Source organism: Haliaeetus albicilla, chromosome 12 (genome assembly GCF_947461875.1).
Source record: "Haliaeetus albicilla chromosome 12, bHalAlb1.1, whole genome shotgun sequence".
Lineage (NCBI taxonomy): Eukaryota > Metazoa > Chordata > Aves > Accipitriformes > Accipitridae > Haliaeetus > Haliaeetus albicilla.
This window is the reverse complement of record NC_091494.1, coordinates 10,042,917-10,062,915: the sequence shown is the minus strand read 5'-3', so window position 1 is coordinate 10,062,915 and position 19,999 is coordinate 10,042,917. Positions and strand designations below refer to the sequence as shown.

Sequence of the window (19,999 nt, the reverse complement as noted above, 5' to 3'; positions counted from 1 at the left end):
TAAGACAATTCTGTCGAAAATAAAAGTCATCTGAAACAAACACAGCTTTCAACTGCATTTCATGTGCATGCCACCCAGCCTATTTTAAGATTATATAACTAAAGCAGTTCAAAATACCTCCCTACCTCACTTGTATAACTTGGTATACAGAAAACCTCAGTGTCCCAGATGCCTCCCCCTTTGCCTCTGGGGCAGAGAGGTCGATGCACCAGCAGAACCAAATACATCAGCTCCTGGTATCCGCGGGGGTCGGAAGCAGATGCCATGGCCATACTGCATCCTTCCCCAGGTTTCAGCTTCACGCAGTTGAAGTAACAGCAAGAATAAGGAAGTCTTTAGGACTTCAGGAATACTAAACAGCACATTGCAGAAGACAGCGCGTGCCGATGGTGACAGGCCCTTTTCCTTATTTTTAGTTGACAGTGCAGAGAGTATTCTCAACATACCAGGTGTGAGCAGAGGTGGCAGGAGGGCCAAGCGGGCCCCGCCGGGCCAGGTGCCCGCAGCGCCTCAGACCAGCACCACCTAGAGCCAGTGAAAAGCAATCCTGGCATGCAGGAACACGGCCCAGGGTACTCTGTCAACCAGACAAAACTCCAGTTTGTGGTCACTTCAGTTTGAATGAACACTCTGACAAAGCCTTTGTCACAGTGCATCTGTCTATGTAAAGATTTAATGTCGCTTCTCCGCCCCCTCGTTTGAGAATGATCAACTTCTTCTACAGTGCATAAATAAAGAGTCACGCAGTTGGTTTTATGAAGCACCTTGTCCCAGGATTCAATGGCAATAAATAGCACAGTATTTCAAAGAACACAAACATTACACAATAATTACATGGCTGATACCCTATAAGTATGCTGACTATTCTATTTGCATTGTTCAGAAGTGAAGAGGTTAGACTTATTTACATCCAAGTAGCTTTAATTAAGCTTTGAGATAAATGCTCTTAAAATGAAAGCTGGGATGATTATACCTCTCTGGACACTGATTTTAGCCCAGATGGCTATGTACATAGATGACAAAAGGCCCAAAGCACAAACAGAAGAGCCACAAGCTATGGGTCCTGCATCACTCTCCACCACATAGGAAAGAAAACAAAAAATGCAGTGAAATTGTGACCTTACTGAAGTCAGCTGCTTAAGTGTAGTGGAGCTAGGCTGTACCTTAAAGGGCAGCAGCAGTGGGTGCTGCTGACCACTGCAGGTCCACGTTAAGATGAACTGCACCCAGCTGCATTCACTAACAGCAGCGAATAAATGGGCTGTGTTTGATGGTGAGGGCAGCAGGCTGCCCCTTCGCCCCCAACAGTGCTGTGGAACCCCCAGACTTCTTTGGGGAGACTCTTGCACTTGTGAGAGCATTAAATGTCAGAGATTCACATTAGGCTGCATCCAAAGAGCACAAGGAGCATTAGCCATCTCAGAGACTGCAACTGCACGGCTAATAACAGCTTCAGCTTTTGTGCTTCTGAGCAGACAGTACACGTGCACAAAATGAGTGACGGTAGGACGCAAGGCAGATGCCCTAACGTTCACGATGCTGGACTCAGATTTTCCTGGATATCCATTTGCTCCTGTCAGCAAAAAAAATCACCCTCCCCTGACACCAAAAAGGAAAAGGGAAGCAAACACTAATTTAATGACATTTTTTCCACAAAAACGGGAATCTGTGTGCCAACCTGTGCAGGCAGACAATCTCAGTGTAGAGTGCTGGTACCGCAAGGGGGTCTCTCCAGCGCAGTGACTTTTCCAAGTCTGCCAGCAAGCTCCCTACTGCAGCTAACCCCCACTCTGAAGAGGGGAACAGCACGACACCCCGTGAGTCACTGCCGCCCTGAGTCACTCCCTGGTGTTCTCAACATAAGGTGCAGGCAACTGGGAAGCAGCCTGAAACTGCACCAAGCTTGCCAACCTATATTTTGCAGAACTTCTTAGCCTAAATACCTCTAGCAAGAAAAGTGAAAAAAACCTGGGCAAACTAAAGACTTTGTTAACCACAGGCAAGGCTCCCTTTAAAGTAGTATGAAGCATAAGAAGAAAGCCCATCTGCCACATCTCCTAACAAGGCTTTCTGCTTCAACTTTTCAGTCTGTGATTTTTTTTTTTTTTTTTTAAATCCAACAAGCAGAGAGGTCTGCACTGTATAGAGTCACCTTTTTCTCATAACATAGCTATTCTTGGAGGACAGAATCCTCCCCTCCCCTGTTCATGTTTATTGCAAAAGAGAGAATAAACTGATCTTCAAAAAGGAATGAGATGTTTAGAAGACAGTTTCTCCACTATTACTTATGTGCATATCCCTTAGATATCAGTCCTCAAGGAAAAGACAAATCACAAAAGGAGAAAACTACTGCTTGCTTGATCTCAAGAGTTATCAGCTGTAATCGCAAATTAGAGCTCACAGATAAATACAAGAAAGGTGAATATTTTTTTCTCTCATTGCAAATAAAAAAAAATTCCAGAATAACATTCTAAAATATATCAAGCCTGACTATAGTAACTAATTCTTCTCACACGCAGTTATTTTGCACACTACAAAAACTTATCTCATGGGAATGCAAACAAACAAACAAAAAAGAACATGCTGCATCTCAACGTCCTCCAATACTAGATAGAGAATTGCAAAGTCAAACAAAGTTGCATGTATCTACTCGGGAGAGACACAAAGATTTGACAGTTTTGATTTAGTACGTATAGTTTAGAAACAAATATACCAATTTAAAATTATGGTGTGTAGTGAAGGTGAAATACTAACAACTCTGCCAGTAATTAGTACACAACAGTGATCATTTCTATACTGTACTGTAGGCAAGAAAAGCAAGAAAGAAGATTTAAAACCCCTTAAGGTTAAAATTGAGTGGTACATCATCCTACAAAAAAAGAAACCCAAACATGCAAGGCTCTCTATAATGGGGAATGAATAAAGAAATCAGTCTTTTTCATAGACATTGGGGAAGTACTTGATAAAAAGAGGACTCAGTTCTTGACCGAGGTCTCCAGACACTACTCCCCGAACTAATAAATGCCAATACAAACATTCACTTCCCCAGTGCAGAGCCAAGCTGCAAAGCTGCAGGCTGTCACCCCGCACCACATGCTGAAACAGCTGCCATCTCCCCCCCCATATCAGCTCACTGGGTAAAATGTGACAACATTTCATATTTGTGCACAGCCCACACCCCAAACGCCAGCGATGCTTAACTACCCACCTTTACAGCCTCATCCCTTCAGGGATTTTTTTTTTTTTTTTTTTAAAGGGTATAGAATTCTTTGCTTGGAATCCACAGACCACTTCAGCTTTGCCCCAATTATTCAGAATTATCCTAGAAGAATTATTTTTAAGATTGTACTGCCAGCCAGTTGGAACAGGCTCACCATTTCAGCTAGGCAAGAGCTGTACGTAAGTTTAGAGTTTGATCTATCGAGATGTTCAGCACCCACAGTCTTCTCTGACTTAAACAGGATGTACAGATTCTCCATACTTGAAAGGAGCGTCCCCAACTAAGACTTGTACAGAGCATGCAACTGCCTTTGATTATCACAGAGCGAGACATAAAGACAGATTTCCTCTTCTTTTACTTGCAAATCTTGAGTCTTTCAAAGGGACTGAAAAGTACATTTCAGCAATAAACCTCAAACCAATCTCATCCTGCAAATGCGATGCAACAAACATCATGGGTACAAGTAAGTCATTCAGATCAGCCGTATGAAATTAAAGCAGCAAGAAAACAGTCTCTCAGCTAGCAATTCCAAAGGCCAGATTCTGTTAATATTTAGTCAACAGAAGTTCTGTACCAGGGGTATTTGCTAAATTGGATTTAACTTTCAACAGTACCACAGTGAAGGCAAATTTAAACATACTCCAATTTGTAAACCAACTTTTTTTCAACCTATGACAAGATATTTCTTCCACAGGCAGTTGTTTACTGGTGAAAAACACAGAGTAATTACCAACGTGCTGGCAGGTTGGTGCCAAGATACATGACAAAAAACACGTCAAAAGGTCAGGCTTGACAGACTCAGAAAAGCTCACCCGCAGTAAGCAGTACTGCATAAATCCCCAGATGGACGGGCCTCCGAGCAACCTGGCTCTGCCGAGCCCGGAGCATGGAGGTCGCTGCAAGTAAAGCACTCTCCCTTCAGCGCTACAGCCAGGCATTAAGGGAAATCCTGCTTATCTGCCCAACCACAGCTTGGGTAGTCAGAAAAAATACAGTAAGATCCAAAAATCACGTGCACTAATAAGGAAACCAACAGAGTCTATTTCCTTAAATAGGTATTTTTAAATGACTGAATTTTCATTCAGAGACAGTGTCAGTCGGAAAACAGGTTATACTTTCAACAATCCAAGCACAGACCCCCAAAGTGAAACAGTTTTCCTTACAACCAAGTAACAACCGATTCTGCTCATCTGGTCTCTCCTCTGCAAAACAGCAACAAATTCAACTTTGGCGATGTCCACACAGCAAAAGTCAGGACTAGTACCTCAAATTTTACCTTAACAGTAAATACACCCAGGTAGAAAAAGCTTAGAAAATTTACATCTACTTTCCCACCAATCTCTATTTAGAGATGTTCACATGAAGGATAGTGAAACTATTGCTAGGTTCATCTTCATACTTCATAAACTCACCAGTAGACCAAACCCTTCTTTCTGGGCCTGATGATAGTACAAGTCAAGTACTTCAGCTCTCACCAAAACCCGGCCTGATTCACCCCTGTCTCTCTACAAAGTAGGTACCAAAAAATGGTAGAATACCACGCTTTTGCATCTAGCTCCCTCTGTCTTGGGCTCACCTCCAGTTATGTACTGACTGGACAACTGAATCCATGTTTCTACTCCAGCGCAGAGCATTTGTTCACCAATTCATAGCACTTAGTACTATTCTCCTTGAAGTCAGCCTTGAAGCTTCTGCCAGTGAAGACTCTCACAGGAATAAGATCTGTACCAGTGAACATGCTGGCGAAATTATCCTGTTTCTTTGCAAACTTTTACTGGTAACCACATGGAAAGCTATCAGTCAGTTAACTGGCCTGCATATATTATAAACTAAGAATGCAAGGCTTCCTGAATCCTCTACACAGACTCACAAAAGTTGATAAATAATTTTTAAAAGCCCACCAATCTACAGGATACTTACTCAGTCATTATGAACCTTGATACTTCACCGCTGCCTATTTTCTTAGAAATAGATAGAAAAAAACCTCTTTCCTCTCTGCTTGAACCCAGAAAGTTACATTTCTTATCATACAGCCTGTCTTAAGGACATGTCTGGCCTCTTCATTGGACTAGTCTGTTTTCCAGCTCTTTAAGCGTACTAGCACAGCTATCAATGTGCTGACAGCTGGCCAATATCTTTACTTATTCAAACCTGTATATAGTCTGGAAGTCTGAGGACTTCTCAAAATGAAAGAAAGCACATTTGCCAGAACATTATGTTGCATGAAAAATACGACTACTCACAAATTAATTTTACATGGTATCATTCGGGCTACCTGAACAGCAATAGGAAAGAAATGAATACTCTTCTTTTTCACTTAAAAAAACCAAAAAAATCCAATACAGAAATCTGTAACAACCCATATTCTCCTGCAGCCCATAATTTTCTGCACTTTAACTTCAGAACTGTAAAAAATCAGAAGCACCAAAAGATGCCATTACAGCACCGAAAATAAACAAAATATTCAATTCATCTACATGTTTTACATTTTTCCCTTGTACCTTTGAGCTTATATAAAAATGCATTCCCTATGCTACTGGTCTACTTCTATCAAGTCACAAAACTGGACTGTGAATCTATTATTTCATGGCAGTCAGAGGTCACTAAGACAAATGACAACACATTTCCTCCAGCTGAACCCTGTCCAGCAAATTAGAGAAAGGACAAGAAACCAAGAAAGTTTTTCAATGCACTAGGAAACTAAATAGTATGAAACATGAATGAAACATACCATAGAAATATTCTGTAAAAAGACCCAAGTATTTTCATAATAAAGCCATTAGGAATTACACTTTAAAACCCAAAAGCTCGGCTCTGCCAAGATTTTACATCAGTGTAGAAACTGGTTTAAATGAAACTCCCAAGAGAGTCAAAAAATATTCCAAAGTTGAGTTGCTGAAAATCATCTGCCTGCTCTTTTACAACATACCTTAAGTCTCTGTCCAGAAGCATACAATGCAATTACAACATCTAAATTTTTTAAATTGGTGTACTTTCCTGCTTTTCTTTTTTTTTTAAATTTGTTTATTTGATTTCACAGTTCTAACAGGCTTATAAAGGATATGCTGAAAAACTCTTATCAGAATATGTAGAATTCTAAGGGACTGCTAAAATATCCATGTAGTTTGCACTTAAAAAAAATGCATTTCCTTTTGTTACAGACGCAAGTATTTGAGTCAACTCAATTACATTTTCTTGCCAAATACATTCAGCATGGCTAATGATTAATAAATATAGTGCTTTTCTTTTAATTCACATAGGCTTCTCTCCAAGAAGAAAAGGAAGCCTAGTAATTGAAAATTACTGTGCCTCAAACACTACGCTATTATTGGTGCGCATTACCTACTGCTCTTGCAAAGTGGGGGAAAAAAGGAAACAGTCTCTAGCTCAAGCAGGATTCAATCTTCTTTTTCCAAGTAATACTTTTTTTTAAAAAAGAGAAACTTTACCTACAAAGTCCATGAAAATATTTTAAAGGGTATAGATTCAGTATTTTAATAGGGACGTCAAACTGAGACGTCAACAGCGATACTCTTTAGATTACGACAAAAGAATATCGTATTTGAAGAAGATGGTTACTGGGTTTAGATTTTTTTTTTTTTTTTTTAAAGCAACAACTATGACTTTAAAAACATCTCAATGCAAAGTTCTATTGTGGACGTCATTTTACCAGGAAACGGGGCAGGCTGAAAACATACCTCTAAACTTTTGATTTCCCATCAAAAACGTCGTCTGACTCTCCTCAGCCTGACATTGCCCCTCACTAAGGACTCGGATCGGCAAGCAGAGAAAACTTCAGGTTTAAAAGAAAATAAATCGCTAAGTAGCTCTTATTTTTCCTTTTATTCCAAAGCCTTTTAAACATGAGCAGCCACCTCTTAGGATGGCATTTCAGCCCCATCAGCTACCTACAGGATGCTGCACTTTCTTTTCCCCTTTACTAGAGCGGATTTTACAGTACGTATTTTCTCCGAGGGTTTGCAGAAAGATCAGGCAGCTCGTCTCCGCTTCGTGCGACTCCAACCACGTTAATCGTAACCTCTCCCGCCGAAAAGCCGTGCTAGCATAGCAGATAAGCTCTCTCTTACCCTCTAACTCGTACGCGACCGTGTAAAGCGCAGCGGCTCCGCGGGGTTACCGCTCCGCTCCTCTCCTCTCCGCTCCCTACGCGGCGATGCCGCCTGCACCCAAACACCGCGGCAGAGCGGCGCTGCCCGGCGCTCACGGGAAGGACTGAGCCGCCCCGTCCCTCCAAGAGCTCCTAAAAAGCTCCCCCTGCTCCGGGGGGGGGGGGGGGGGGGCGGCCGGCCGGCCGGCCGGCTCCCCGCACCGGCGGCGGCGCCACCCCCCGGCCCGGGGCTCCCGCAGGCCGCCCGGGGCCGCCCCGCATCAGCGGGAGGCCGAGCGCTGGCACCGGCGCACGGAAAAGGGAGGCCACGGAGAACTCTTAACTCCAGCCGGCCCCGCCGCTCCCGGGCCGGGCTTCGCCACGGCGCGGCGCGGCGGCTCCCGCGGGCTGCGCCTACCTTTCATCGCGGCGAGCACAAAACACATCATTTGTCAAGGGCGAAGCGGCGGGTAGCGGAGCGCGACGGGCAGGGAGGCGGGGAGGGGAGGCGGGACGGGCCGGGCCCTCGGCGTGAACCACCACCGCCGCCGCCGCCGCCGCCGCCGCCTCAGCAGCAGCAGCCGCCGCCGCCGCCTGCCAGCGGAGAGCCGCGCCGCGCCGCCATCCCCCGGCCCATATGAGGCTCCATGTGACCCGCTGACATCAAGCCAGCCCCGGCCCCCCGCCTTGTTTACACCGCTCGCTCCGTCCCCTCCCCTGCCGGCGCCGAGGGGCGGCGCGGGCGGCCGGTCACGGGGCGAGCCCGGCCCGGCAGCACCGCCCCCGCCGCGGGGCTCCGGCGGCTGCTGCCTCGCCGCCCTCCTGCCCCCCCCCCCCCCGGGGCCTTTCGCTCCGCGGGAGGGGAGCGCCGCGCCCGCCAGCAGCGGCGAAGGGAGCGGGGGTGTGTGTGGGGCGGGGGGGGGTGCCGCCGCGGCCCCGGGCAGGCGGGGCGGGCGCGGCAGGTGCCGCGGAGCGCCCCGGCTGCGGCCCGCGGCGGCTCGCCGGGCCCGTCGGCGGGGGAACGGCCCCGCAACGCGCCCCGCGGCGGCTCTGGGCGGCCGCTTAGGAAGCTGAACGAGGGGCGGTGAGTCGGGTTGGGGTGGCGGAATTAGCGAGGAACGGAAGAGAGGGGCTGGGCAGGGGCGTCAGTCCCGGCAGCCGCACGCCGAACTGCGCGGGCGGTCACGACCGGCGCTGCTGAAATAGCCGATAGCACCATCAGCGCGCTGCCCGTTTTGGCCCGGTCCTCTGGCGAAGTTCGCCTTCCTGCCTCCGCCCCGCTCCGAAGGACGTGTAAGTGTTGTTTTAACTAAAAAATAACCGTATTGAAGCTACATCTTGGCATAACACAACTACACACTTGATAGTCGACTTGATGATCAAGCCGAACAGCATTTGCATTTTAAATCTGTCTGGCGATGGGTTCATATTCTCTCAGGATCTGCTTGGAACATACGAAGCATTATACCACTGCCGGAGTTACTTTCATATACTCCATAGCATCAGCTGTCACCATACCGTCAGTTTGCGAGATTAAGTTTTGCATCATTGATACACAGACATCCACGATACAAGAGGGATAGCACAAGACTGAACACAGAAAAAAGCCAACCTATGAAAAAGAAAACCGCCACCACTTTAGTGAAAATTGCATTAACAAACCCAATATTTTTTCCAAGTCCTGTCTTAGCCACTGGAAGAGAGTATCACAAAACATAAAACTGCAGAAAAGCATTGATCTCTTACAAGGTACTTAACAGGGGACAGAATAACAGAATATAACATTTCATAATAATTTAACCAGAAGCATAAGCATTTAATGAAATTAAGACAAGGGAAAATAGATAAACAGAAGCCAGAGGAAGCATCTTAATATTTGAAACAAAGCCCTGTATTTAGAAAGAGCATTTATGAGATGAGGACACCGAAACAATCTGTTATTAAATGGTCCCTAATGGCTAATTCTTACCTATTTCTTTAATGAGTTCTTAATACAGTACGATATTATTTAAACACGATTAGAAGCTATCCAGGTATACGTACCATTAATCAGTCTAGTCATTCAAGTCCCATTAATGCTAAATATTGTTTTAAATCTTCCTTATTTAAAAAAAATTCCATGAGCTAATCTGGTGCAGTAGGGTAAATTTAGCAGGTATCTTTGGCATAAAGTTTTTGATCTGGGTTTGTCATCCTTACTTACATTAAGCCATTCCTACGAATAGCACTACATATACAGTGAGATACCGCTCAGAAAAGTTACAGTGGCAGATCAGTCCCAGATGGGTTTGTGTTCATGGAGTTTTATCCGCAGCACATGTTTTAAAGTTGTGACGTACCGAACAGAAACCTTCCAGGACATCCTGGACTGAATCAAATACCACTAACGGCGCTGTTCAGAGCTCTTCAGAACCCGGAAAATGGTGCTTTTACACGTGGGCCAGCTACTGCTGCTGCTGTGGAATTTAGATGCAAGTCAGAAGACTTGCAGCATGCACAAGAGAATGATGTCTTAATATATTGTAATGCAGAGTTAGATCGTTGTAAACATTTCACTCTGACACAGCAAGTAATGTCAGACCTACGGCTTGAAAAATGTCACAGTCCATTAGCGCCAGTTGTCTTGTCAGACATTTAACCTTAAGGTACACAGCATTACATTATTACTGATCTGTATTTGTTTCCAGTCCAACTGAAATGCAACTAGTAATCTGGAATGACATCCGATGTGTTAAACGGCTTCAATAATAAGCAGCCGACACAGATTTTGCATTCTTACAAACACCTTACAACACTTACTTCACAAAATTATAGAAGATTGGTCATCAGATATTTTAAGTGAGAAAAGCATAATTAAGATAGTCTATTATTTACTATCAATATCCCATCTAAGCCACCTGCTAACTGACTTCTGGGTGTATAAACACATCGATTCGCGCTTTAGCTTTCTGTCTTGGTTTGACATCATTATGAAAATTCAAGTCAAAATCCGTTTCCTCCCAATTTACCAAACTACTGCAATACTGAAAGTCTCGCTCAAGTTCAGACACCGTATCAATGACAACGCAAAGACAATGCGCCAGTCAAATAATACTTAGCTCAGTATTACAGTTTACTCGACACGCAATTGCTCTCACTGGCTTGTACAGCAGGGTTTCATTTGACTTCCACGAATGCTTCCTATTTTCCAGAAGCTTGTACTCTATTGTGCTTGTTACTTAAGCATTTGATAAATACCTGTAAAACACTGCAAGACCGCATACTCTTCACAGGAGTGAGAAACTACATGCGTCAGGTTACACACAATTCTTCCCTCAATTTCTGCATCCAAAGACCTCCTGAAGGCGTCCAATCTACGTATTAACGGTTCAGGCTAATTAGCGGCCTGCAAAGTAGACCCTGACCGTGGCGTGCGTTCATCCTTCGAATCACCTTGTCTTCAGAAAAGACAAGCAGTTGGCCCCAGGGGGATGGCTGGGCCTGCTACTCAACGTCCAAGCCACCACTGCTCCCCTTGCAGGGAGCACGCACGTCTCCCGCTTACGTACGTGCCCCCCAAACGGGGGTGGTTCCAGAACCGTACCGCAGCTCCGGCACGCGGGCGTTTTCGCGCAGCGGGAATTTGCGCTTCGGACTCGGCGCCGGTGGGGGCCGGCCTGCCGCCGTCAGGGTGCAGCACCCGGCCGCGCCCCGCGCAGCGCCCGGCGCCGAGCCCGGGGCAGAGCCCGAGCCCGAGCCCGAGCCCGAGCCCGAGCCCGAGGCCGCCGCAGCGGCCGGTCCTTGGCGCGGCCCCGCGGGAGGGGCGGCGTGCTCCTCCTTGTGGTAAACCACTCACGAAACAGCTAGCGCTGCGGGGCGGGGGGCCGGGAGGATGCGAGACGCGCCCCGGCCCTTTCGCAAGAGATAAAACCCAGGCAAGGCGGTTGCGCTCTCACCTGCCTCGGACGCCCCAGGCCCGAGGCCCGGCGCGACTGAGGGAAGCCGTGAGCACTAAGGGTCTTCTACGGTCTGAACTTGCGTTCTAACCACGCGCAAACATCCAGGGACTATAAACATCAGATTGCGAGTTCAAAAATGTTAACGTATTGTGTAACCTTATCAGGTATTGGTTTGTGTCCTATCGATATAAAAGGTGTTCAACTTGTTCGCCTAACCGCAAGCCTCCACAACAATCAGAGGGAAACAACTGTTTCTAGCAACCTTTTCAACCTCTGCTAGGCAAAAAAAAAAAAAAAAAAAAAAAAAAAAGTGTTAAGTTGCTAACAGAGAAAGGGAAAACACCTATGATGGCTATTAGCCCTAGTAATCGGGGAACCGGTATTTAGCTGAGTGTTCTACGCCCAGGAGAGAAAATACTGAAAAGCTCTCCCCTACCACCTCTTTTTAAAACTACTGAGCAAAGTAATACATTCAGCTTCCAAGATGAACCAACGACTCCCAACTACTTGTTCAAAGACATCCCCAAACAGAAGTAGTTTAAATGCAAATAATTAAAGGAGGATGTTTATGTTGTCTAACTTGGAACATGAGTGGAGAGCATTTCTGCAGACTGTTGGATCATGTTTTGCATTCATGCCTAAGTGAAGCTGGGAGGTTAGGCTTAATTCAGGGAGAATTTTGAGACCTCCTTATCACTAAAGTTTAAGATTTGAATAATAAATACAGTATGTAACCACCACCTTCCATCCCTATATAGCATAGAGGAAAAAAGGCTCTTGACAGAAGAAAATTTCTCACGTAGTAACTCCCTGTCTGAAGGAGGTATAACCACACAGGGCTGTTATGAAGCTGAAGCTGTCAAACCACTATGAGATACACAGCATTCACCCACTGCTCTATCACTGTCACATACACAACTGCATGCAAATCCTCTTGCAGGGAAATGACTGCATGCTGCATTCTCCCATGGAGATGAAAACTTTACTTACTGGAAGAGAAATACAACATAAAAACTTTTCAATAAGTCACCCAGAACCTCCATATTTTCAGTTTTAGCAGGGACAGCTTCTTCACTTTGTTAAAACGACCTAGAGCTAAGTTTTCCACATGTTTTTGCTTAAAAAAAAAAAAAAGGGCCTAGACTGTCAGCATAAATTTACATAATCATGCATATTTTTAATTATTTCTCTGAAGTTTTCATATGCTTTTAATGAAAAAAGTTCTTTAAAACGTTTAGGAAATCTTGTATTGATTCAAATAGGTAGCAGTAACATTTAGAAAGGTTCAAGTATTTTTCAGTACTTCAGACACCTATAGAAAATGCGTTTCTTACCAACATTTAAATAGCTCCTCTGAGGAATTAAGCCCTGCCCAGAGAAGGTGACAGCAGCTACCTGGTAAATGGGAAAAAAGCAGGTGATCCTGAAAGCGAAGCCTTTCTCCAGTTGCAACCCAATCATACATCCTAAAGTCAGGTGAAGTGTTCAGGTCCCAGTTCATACTAGGGATGCAGTTCTAGATGCAACAAGAGTTTAAAACACACAAGTTCCAAGCATCGGGAAGCTGCGCTGTTGCCCTTTTGGCTTCTGAGACAACAATAATCATACATGAAACCACGCTGGTGCAGCAGTCTCAACAGCCTTGTTTACCAAATACATCCCAAACAAAGTGTAGGAAAACTGCAGCTCTAAATAATCTCTAAAATACAAATCACAACTCTGTCCACCCTACTGATAATCACTTTTTAAGGGGTTTCTAATTGGTCTATGCCACACCCACAAAAAGAAAATTATTGTTCCTTAACACATTTCCCCCTCTAGATTTAGTGGTATTTTAATCTTCATTTATTTCTAGCCCTCCAAGTAGCACACTGTTGAAGATGAATCTAACTGAGGTTGTCCTCATTAAGTTGCCTCTTTTTCATCTATTTAAAACTGCTGCTATGCTGACCCTGCAATCATACCATTTTGCTTCAGACAAAATACCTTCCTAAATTCTTGCTGAGGAGGTGTGCTTTTGTGCAATGTGGGCCTGCAACTATATGTCTTAATCAAGCCGTTTTATAAAGTACCCCACAACTTCCAATTAAGTACATTGCTATCTGCAACTGTTGAAGAGGTTGCTGTGCTGTGCCAAACAGCTGCTACAGTTCTGCACCTGGTGAAATGAAGTACGAGTTGACAAAATGTTTTGGGGTTCATCTGGATAAAAGATAAGTCCAAAGTCATTATTATCAGCTAGGTATGCTGTTGGCAGTAAAAGATTTTAAAGATCTAGTCAACTAGATTGTCACCCAGTTTCCTCTGACCTTGAAAGCCCTTGAAAGGATATCATATTTGCTGCTTTTCAAAATGTAAGGTAGCAGCAGTATACTTCGGAGTTAAAGTGATTAGAAAGATGAGATTATGGCCAATTAATCATCTGCCACCAACTGCAAGTGGGTCCATGAAAAGATTACAAGGTTATCAAGAAATAGATCAAACTGGACTTAGTAGCATCCCTCTTTTCTCTACACCTAAAATGGGGTTATGAAGTGACTGGTATTGGATTGCTGGTCATGCTGCCACTGCTGAGTCCCTGTATGATCTTGGAGAGATTCTTGTCTATACCGTTTTGAAGTTGTCTTAGATCACATTATCAAATCTTCTACAACGTCCTAACATTAAGGCTGCCAAAAAGCAGAAATTCTTTGAAAGCTGCTAGAGCTCTCTTTCTCATGCATAATCTTACCTGGCTATTTTTGGCCACTGTTGCTTGCCAAAACCTGCAGCTGTGTATTGTTCAGTATATCCCTTTTGGTGGGGAAAAGTCAATGGATGGTCTAAAACCTACTGCTGAGATGATTGCCAATAGCACAAAGAACAGCAAGATACTGGTTATCCTCAAAGAAGCAACTGTCAGACGCTTGTTTAAGGATCATCGTCGTCATCATATAAACATTTTTTTTGGCATAAATGGGCTCTCCAAAGAACCGCCTTTCCCTGTAAGCCTACTCAAAGAGAATCGTGTTGGTTGTAGTGAAACATCTTCAAAATATTTTGGAATCTTCAAAAGTCCTTTTGCTCCTTATCAGCTTGATGTTTGGGCTTCAGTAGCACAGAAACAGCCCTTGCGAAGTTGCTCAGTTAACAACTGAACGTCCTGCTGGTGACAAATGAAAACAAATGCCTGGATGCAGATACTGGCTGTCAACTGTACAGATGATGGTGCCTTTTGGAGGCCTGCTGAGAGTAGACAGAACTGTGTAAGCGCTTTGGTCCCTTTCTGAAAAATACCCTAGTAGTATTGGAAAAGTTCTTACTTGTCTAAAAAGCCTTTGGCCCGTACCCTTTTTAGTCAGTTTTTTGGGCAACAACTTGAGTTTCACAAACTATTAGGTCCAGTTCCCAAAATTTAGTGCATGCAGTCATTTGCAGAAGAATTGCAATGCTCACAGGGATGCTCTCTTTTCATGCATTCCCACAGGACAGGAAAATGAGAACTCGTAAGAATGCCCCAAGCCTCCTTGCTTCCCTCAGCAAATTTATGACTGACCTGATGACTGGCTTCAGGTTTTCAGCCAGTTACATACCAGGGATAAGTAACAGTTTTTTCTCTGAGGCACACTGATCAAATGGTGGTTTGATGGAAACAAATCTGTTTCTTTAATCCTTGGGTTTCTCTTTCTGCCCTTTTTTGAATCATCAGGGATGGCCAGGGTGGAAGAAAGGGTAGCAGTGAGCAGGGTGTGAGATGAAGTGAGACAGATTTCTTTCTCAGAATCGTCCTCACAGATGTGTCTGGCCAGATGCAGTGTCAGGAAGGAACCTAGTGTTTTTCTGGCCTTTTCCCGAGGAATGGTTCAACAGTCAAGATGATATGGGCATATCCCAATGGATCCTCTGCCACTCCTTGTGCCTAGGGCATTAATAGCACTTGAGACTCTTATTTCCTCTCTGCTTATAGCACATGCTCTCATCTCATGTTGACAAACAGAATGCTGCAACCACACTTAAGAATAACCAGAGAAATGTAATAGTTTACAGTCTACAGAGAGCCAAACAAAATTGTCCCTTCTGCCTATAAACTCTGGAAACTATGTCTAAGTCATAGTTGCCAGAGAACAACTGAAACAGTCTCATGTATGGAGCTAAGGGGTAAGGACGAGAATGCTCCATGTATTGAATTTGCCCTGCTCCAACTTCCAGATTGAGAAAAATTAACCTGAGCGAAACTGTTAAGTATGCCAACATTTAAATTGTTTCAGGTCATGCCCAGTGTCAAAACTCCTTCTTACGCTATACAAGACCATCAAGCAAATTTTGCCTATTTTCAAGAATGTAATTAAGATTAAGAATGTGAGCTTTAGTGGGACAAATAACCTGTGCTGGGCATTCAGAGAACTAATATGGAAATTGTATTTCTTTCATGGAAAATAGAAGTATCTGTCCAGTCAGGCAAACCAAGCAATGATTCTGCATTATGAAATACTCTTTTTATAACTATTGACATTTCAGTCAGTAGTGCCACATGTCAATAGTGGTTTTATCACTCACATTTAAAGTACAGCTTTCAGGACAGGATTCATCTAAGTTGACATTGTCTGATCAGCAGCATATTTCCTGCTCCTGTGAGCATATACATTATTTATACAGCTTTGCACTGGAGAGTATTTGTGCTATTATGAGAAAAATTTCAAGATCTGTCACGTTTTCTACATCTCAATGCAAAATACAAGCTTAGAACCACACAGGCTTTCTAAGACAATCAAAATTCTGTGTTAGGCCTCTCTCCAGAATTAGTCTTCAAGCCACAGCTTACATGGGCTTCTAAGCCTGTCTGACTCCCTCTTTTCCAGCACAGTACTTAACAGACAGGTCTTAAATACTGTGCATATCGCATTTTCTCCAGTTCTTCCTCAGATTAATACTAAGCTCCAGAACAGAAATATTGGCAAGTCTAACATAACCTCTGATCATGTACTAGTAGATCACTGTTAATTTCTCCCACTTCTCACTTCTTGGTATTCTGACAGTACCTGGCAAACTGTTTTTTACAGATCAAATGCTATTGTTATAATGAAACTTAAGAGCCACTCCAGCAGCCTTCACTCCAGACGTCCTCCCCTACGGCACCGTTACATTCTTAAAATTATCAAAGAAAATTCATTACTTCTGATGCTGTTAGTAAAATAAATGGTACCCGATTATGGCTTTTAAGGCTTCAACTCTAAGGATAACATAAACTTTAAAGATCTATTTTCAAAAGTCAATACAGCCTCAACTATTGTACTTCAAACAAACAAAACACTGTGTACCTACTTAGAGTGATAAATAAATGATGATACAGTTCCTGGGCATGAAATCCATACAGATAATTCCTTTGCATAATTCTGATTATCAGACATGATAAAGTGACACTGTTGAAGGATATTAGACTTCAGTAGAAACAAAATAAGAAGCTGATTCAGTCACAAAGGAAGATAATTATTTGAGAGCACTGTTTTACGAATAATCACCAAGTTCAGAGGAGAACACTTGCACAGTACCATCTTTTACTTTAAAGGGGGGAGAGCAGTATTCTAAGCTGATGAATTTGATTACAAAGCAGAGCATATAGGGCAGACCACCTATAGGGAATGATCTATTGCTTCATATAAAATCTGGTTTTATAACCTGCATTTGTATTAATTTGGCTTGAGACAGCTTTTTTTTATCCTATTTAGAAAACAAAACAGGTAAAGGATTTAGAAACCTTTTCATTTTCTTAGCTACTACCACTTGCCTCATAAGAATCATTTTAAACTCATAATTTAAAACTCATTAGCATACACCCGTCTTACAGAAAAGAATCTGCCAAGCATTTTTCACACAGGCACATCATTTCTGATTATTTCAATTCAATTTTAAAGGATCTTTGACAGGGCTACTGAAAGGCTTGTCAAAGAACAGGGAAACATTATGACATTCTCTCCCCATATCCCTTTCCAGAGCATGAAATATGAGGGACATTTCTAATAGAATCAAGGCTAATTTAAGACACTGTTAATCTTTACTTTAAGGCTGCTATAGCTGGGGAGGTTACCTCTAGCACATGGCATCTGTTCTTTAGTGCACATCTGTAGTCAGGTTCTAACACATACCCCAGTTATTAAAACACAAACTTCTTGACTCCAAAGCAAAAAAAGTGTCCAATAATTTAAAAAGGTACCTGCTGCTTTTAATAATTCTATTCATTTTTAGCTGAAGGACAAAGAGTATTTTTTTTTTTACTGACTGGAAACTGCTTCCCCAAAATAGTATTTTTGCTATTTTAAGAGAGTCGTTTATCTGCTCTCTAGCATGAACAACTGAAATTGATTTGTACTTTCAGTTAAAGTGCATTATCAGAGCTGTTGTACTTTACATCTGTTCAACAAGCCTATTACAATTACACAATCCACAAAAAGTTGCATGATAGCTACAGGTAAGATACACCACGTAGAGCAGGCCAAACCTTGCCTCCTGTACACATCTGAACAGCCCTGCTGAAACCAATGGGGTCAATAACACTTTTGGGGCAAACAGCACTGATCCAGTATGTTGGAGCACTGCTCTTCTGTAGACTGCGTATAAAAGAACCAGGTGTTCTGCAATACCTGGGAAAGATGAGTAATGGTCAAGTGAAACTGAGAGGCGCATGAGCCAGGGTATGAAACAATGAAAAATTAGATACATGCCAAAGAATAAGAAACTCAAGAAAATAATTACTTAAAGAAACAGGAGGTATATCAATAAAAAGTGAAAGACGAAAAAGGCCATACAAGATCAAGTTATGTTAAGTTTCTCTATGTCATCACCAGAATTACAGCAGCAATAAGAACCTCTACAATTCACTGATCAAAGACAAAGCAACTGACTGCCCACTGCTGAGGTTAAGTGCCTGTGGTTAAGACAGTCTGCTAACATTCTGCAGTATGCTATAGATCCAATAGCAAGGGTCCCCAAACCCTGATGTTAGGGCCAGCCTATTAAGTGATGGTAACTGTATTCGATTTTGGAACTGGGCATTTTTCCGCAATACAAGGAGGGAAAAATGGAGGTAATTCCAGGTCCTCAGTATCTTTGCATGCTTACACAGTCAGGGTCTTGAAGTCCCCTGGGAAAAGAAGAGACGAGACACATATGAGCTAGCCTCTAGAAACTCCTAAAGATCTCTGAGGAGAATGGTTAAGAAAAGGGAGGAATAACTGCTCCTGGGGAGTGAGTGCCTTGTGTTCCTCAGGGCTGCAAGCCACTTTGTTCAGAAGGCATGATCTCCTTGAAACAGCCTCCGAGGGGTGCCCCATGGACCCTCTCAACCCACAGCAAGCTTTCAGATGTGCATTGACCTATTATAGGAAAGGTACACCATTCCAAAGCCCTAGATGTTTTACTTCTTTCTTCCTAATCTTGCCTTCTCTTTTGTTTCATCTATATAGATGTTAGCCTTGCCATACAGCATTCAAAGCTACACAAAAGCGTTTATTCTGTGTTAGGCTTCTTTTCCATTTAAGGGTGGTACTCTGCAAAGAGCAATATACATAGTTTCATAAGGGGAAATGAGTGCATTATTTTTGCCTTCACAAACTCTAGCCCTTCCTCTTTAGTTGTCTAGTCATCCCAAACTGAAAACATGCCAAGACATTGCAATATAAATGCTTCATTGGTTTTGTCAACCAAGTAAGAAAGCAAATGTTTTCAAGCAATCATTATGCTTAAATTAAGCCTGCAAAACCTTTAACAGTATTAAGAAGGAAGAAATACCCTGAATTTTTGTATGATGAAATTGAAAGGAAAAATTTATAAAGCCTATAAAAAAAAAAAAGACCCAGATTCCCTAACACAAGAACTAAATCACAAATCTGGCCCCCAAAATCCACACAGGATCAGTGATCTACCTATATGAAAGAGGCAGCAGCTGGGGTTCACACTGGGGTTTCAGCTGGCATGGTAACAGTAGGCAGGTCTGTCATTTTCCTAAGTGAAAAAGATGCTACCTTTGTCAGGAGAAAATCAGAATATGTTTCACACAGCTATACCAAATCCTCAGGTCTGATATAACTTTAGAGGTGTATCACAAATACTTTGTGAGCTTTGATAACCCTACTGCAAGGGCAAAAATCACTATGTTTGTAGAGGTCTTATGTCAAATGAAAACTTTCAGGTGGTTCATTACAGATATTTCTCCTTCCTTAAAGGCTCAAATACTTGTTTTCAATACTTGCAGTGCTGATTCAAGTTATTTCGCACCCAGACATCTAGCTCCTTTTCGCTTTCATTTTCTCATGAAAGTAGAAGGGCAACCTAAGGAAGCACCAGCTTGGCTTTAGTTGGTCCTACCAATACCACACTAATGTCTCAGTTTGTAATTATTTTATGCACCATGATACCAAGTAGGATATAATAATCCAAAATTGTGAGATAATGTTCTGCCACAATTCATGTGCTCGTTGCTGGATATGTGACTGATTACTGATGTGATCCATAATCCAGCAAAGACATAAAAACAAACTTAAAAGATACTGGTAGCATGAGCAGCTGAATACCTATACGCTTCTCACTCTGACAAGTAAGGTGAAAAATACCACTAGAGATAGGCCTAATTGTTTTCCAAACTGATGAAGATAAAGAAATAAATGGCAAAAGACTGGCAAACCAACACGATACTACTGATGGTGTACAGAGGGTTTACATGAGTTAGGATTAGAGATACGGCAATACTGCAGTATCTTG

General features: G+C 43.0%; 1 protein-coding gene across 3 annotated transcripts in view; it reads right to left on the bottom strand.

The window, feature by feature from the left end:
• The window catches only part of RORA (RAR related orphan receptor A), a 379,463-nt gene that overhangs the window by 58,497 nt on the left and 300,967 nt on the right, over positions 1-19,999 (bottom strand). The window contains exon 1 of one of the 3 annotated variants that reach the window (XM_069798005.1): positions 7,747-8,025. The exons of the other annotated variants lie outside the window; for them this stretch is intronic. Coding sequence (XP_069654106.1) covers positions 7,747-7,777 — 31 coding nt within the window. The 5' untranslated portion in view covers positions 7,778-8,025. Of the gene's footprint in view, positions 1-7,746; positions 8,026-19,999 lie in introns of those variants that run through there. 3 annotated transcript variants of the gene reach the window in all.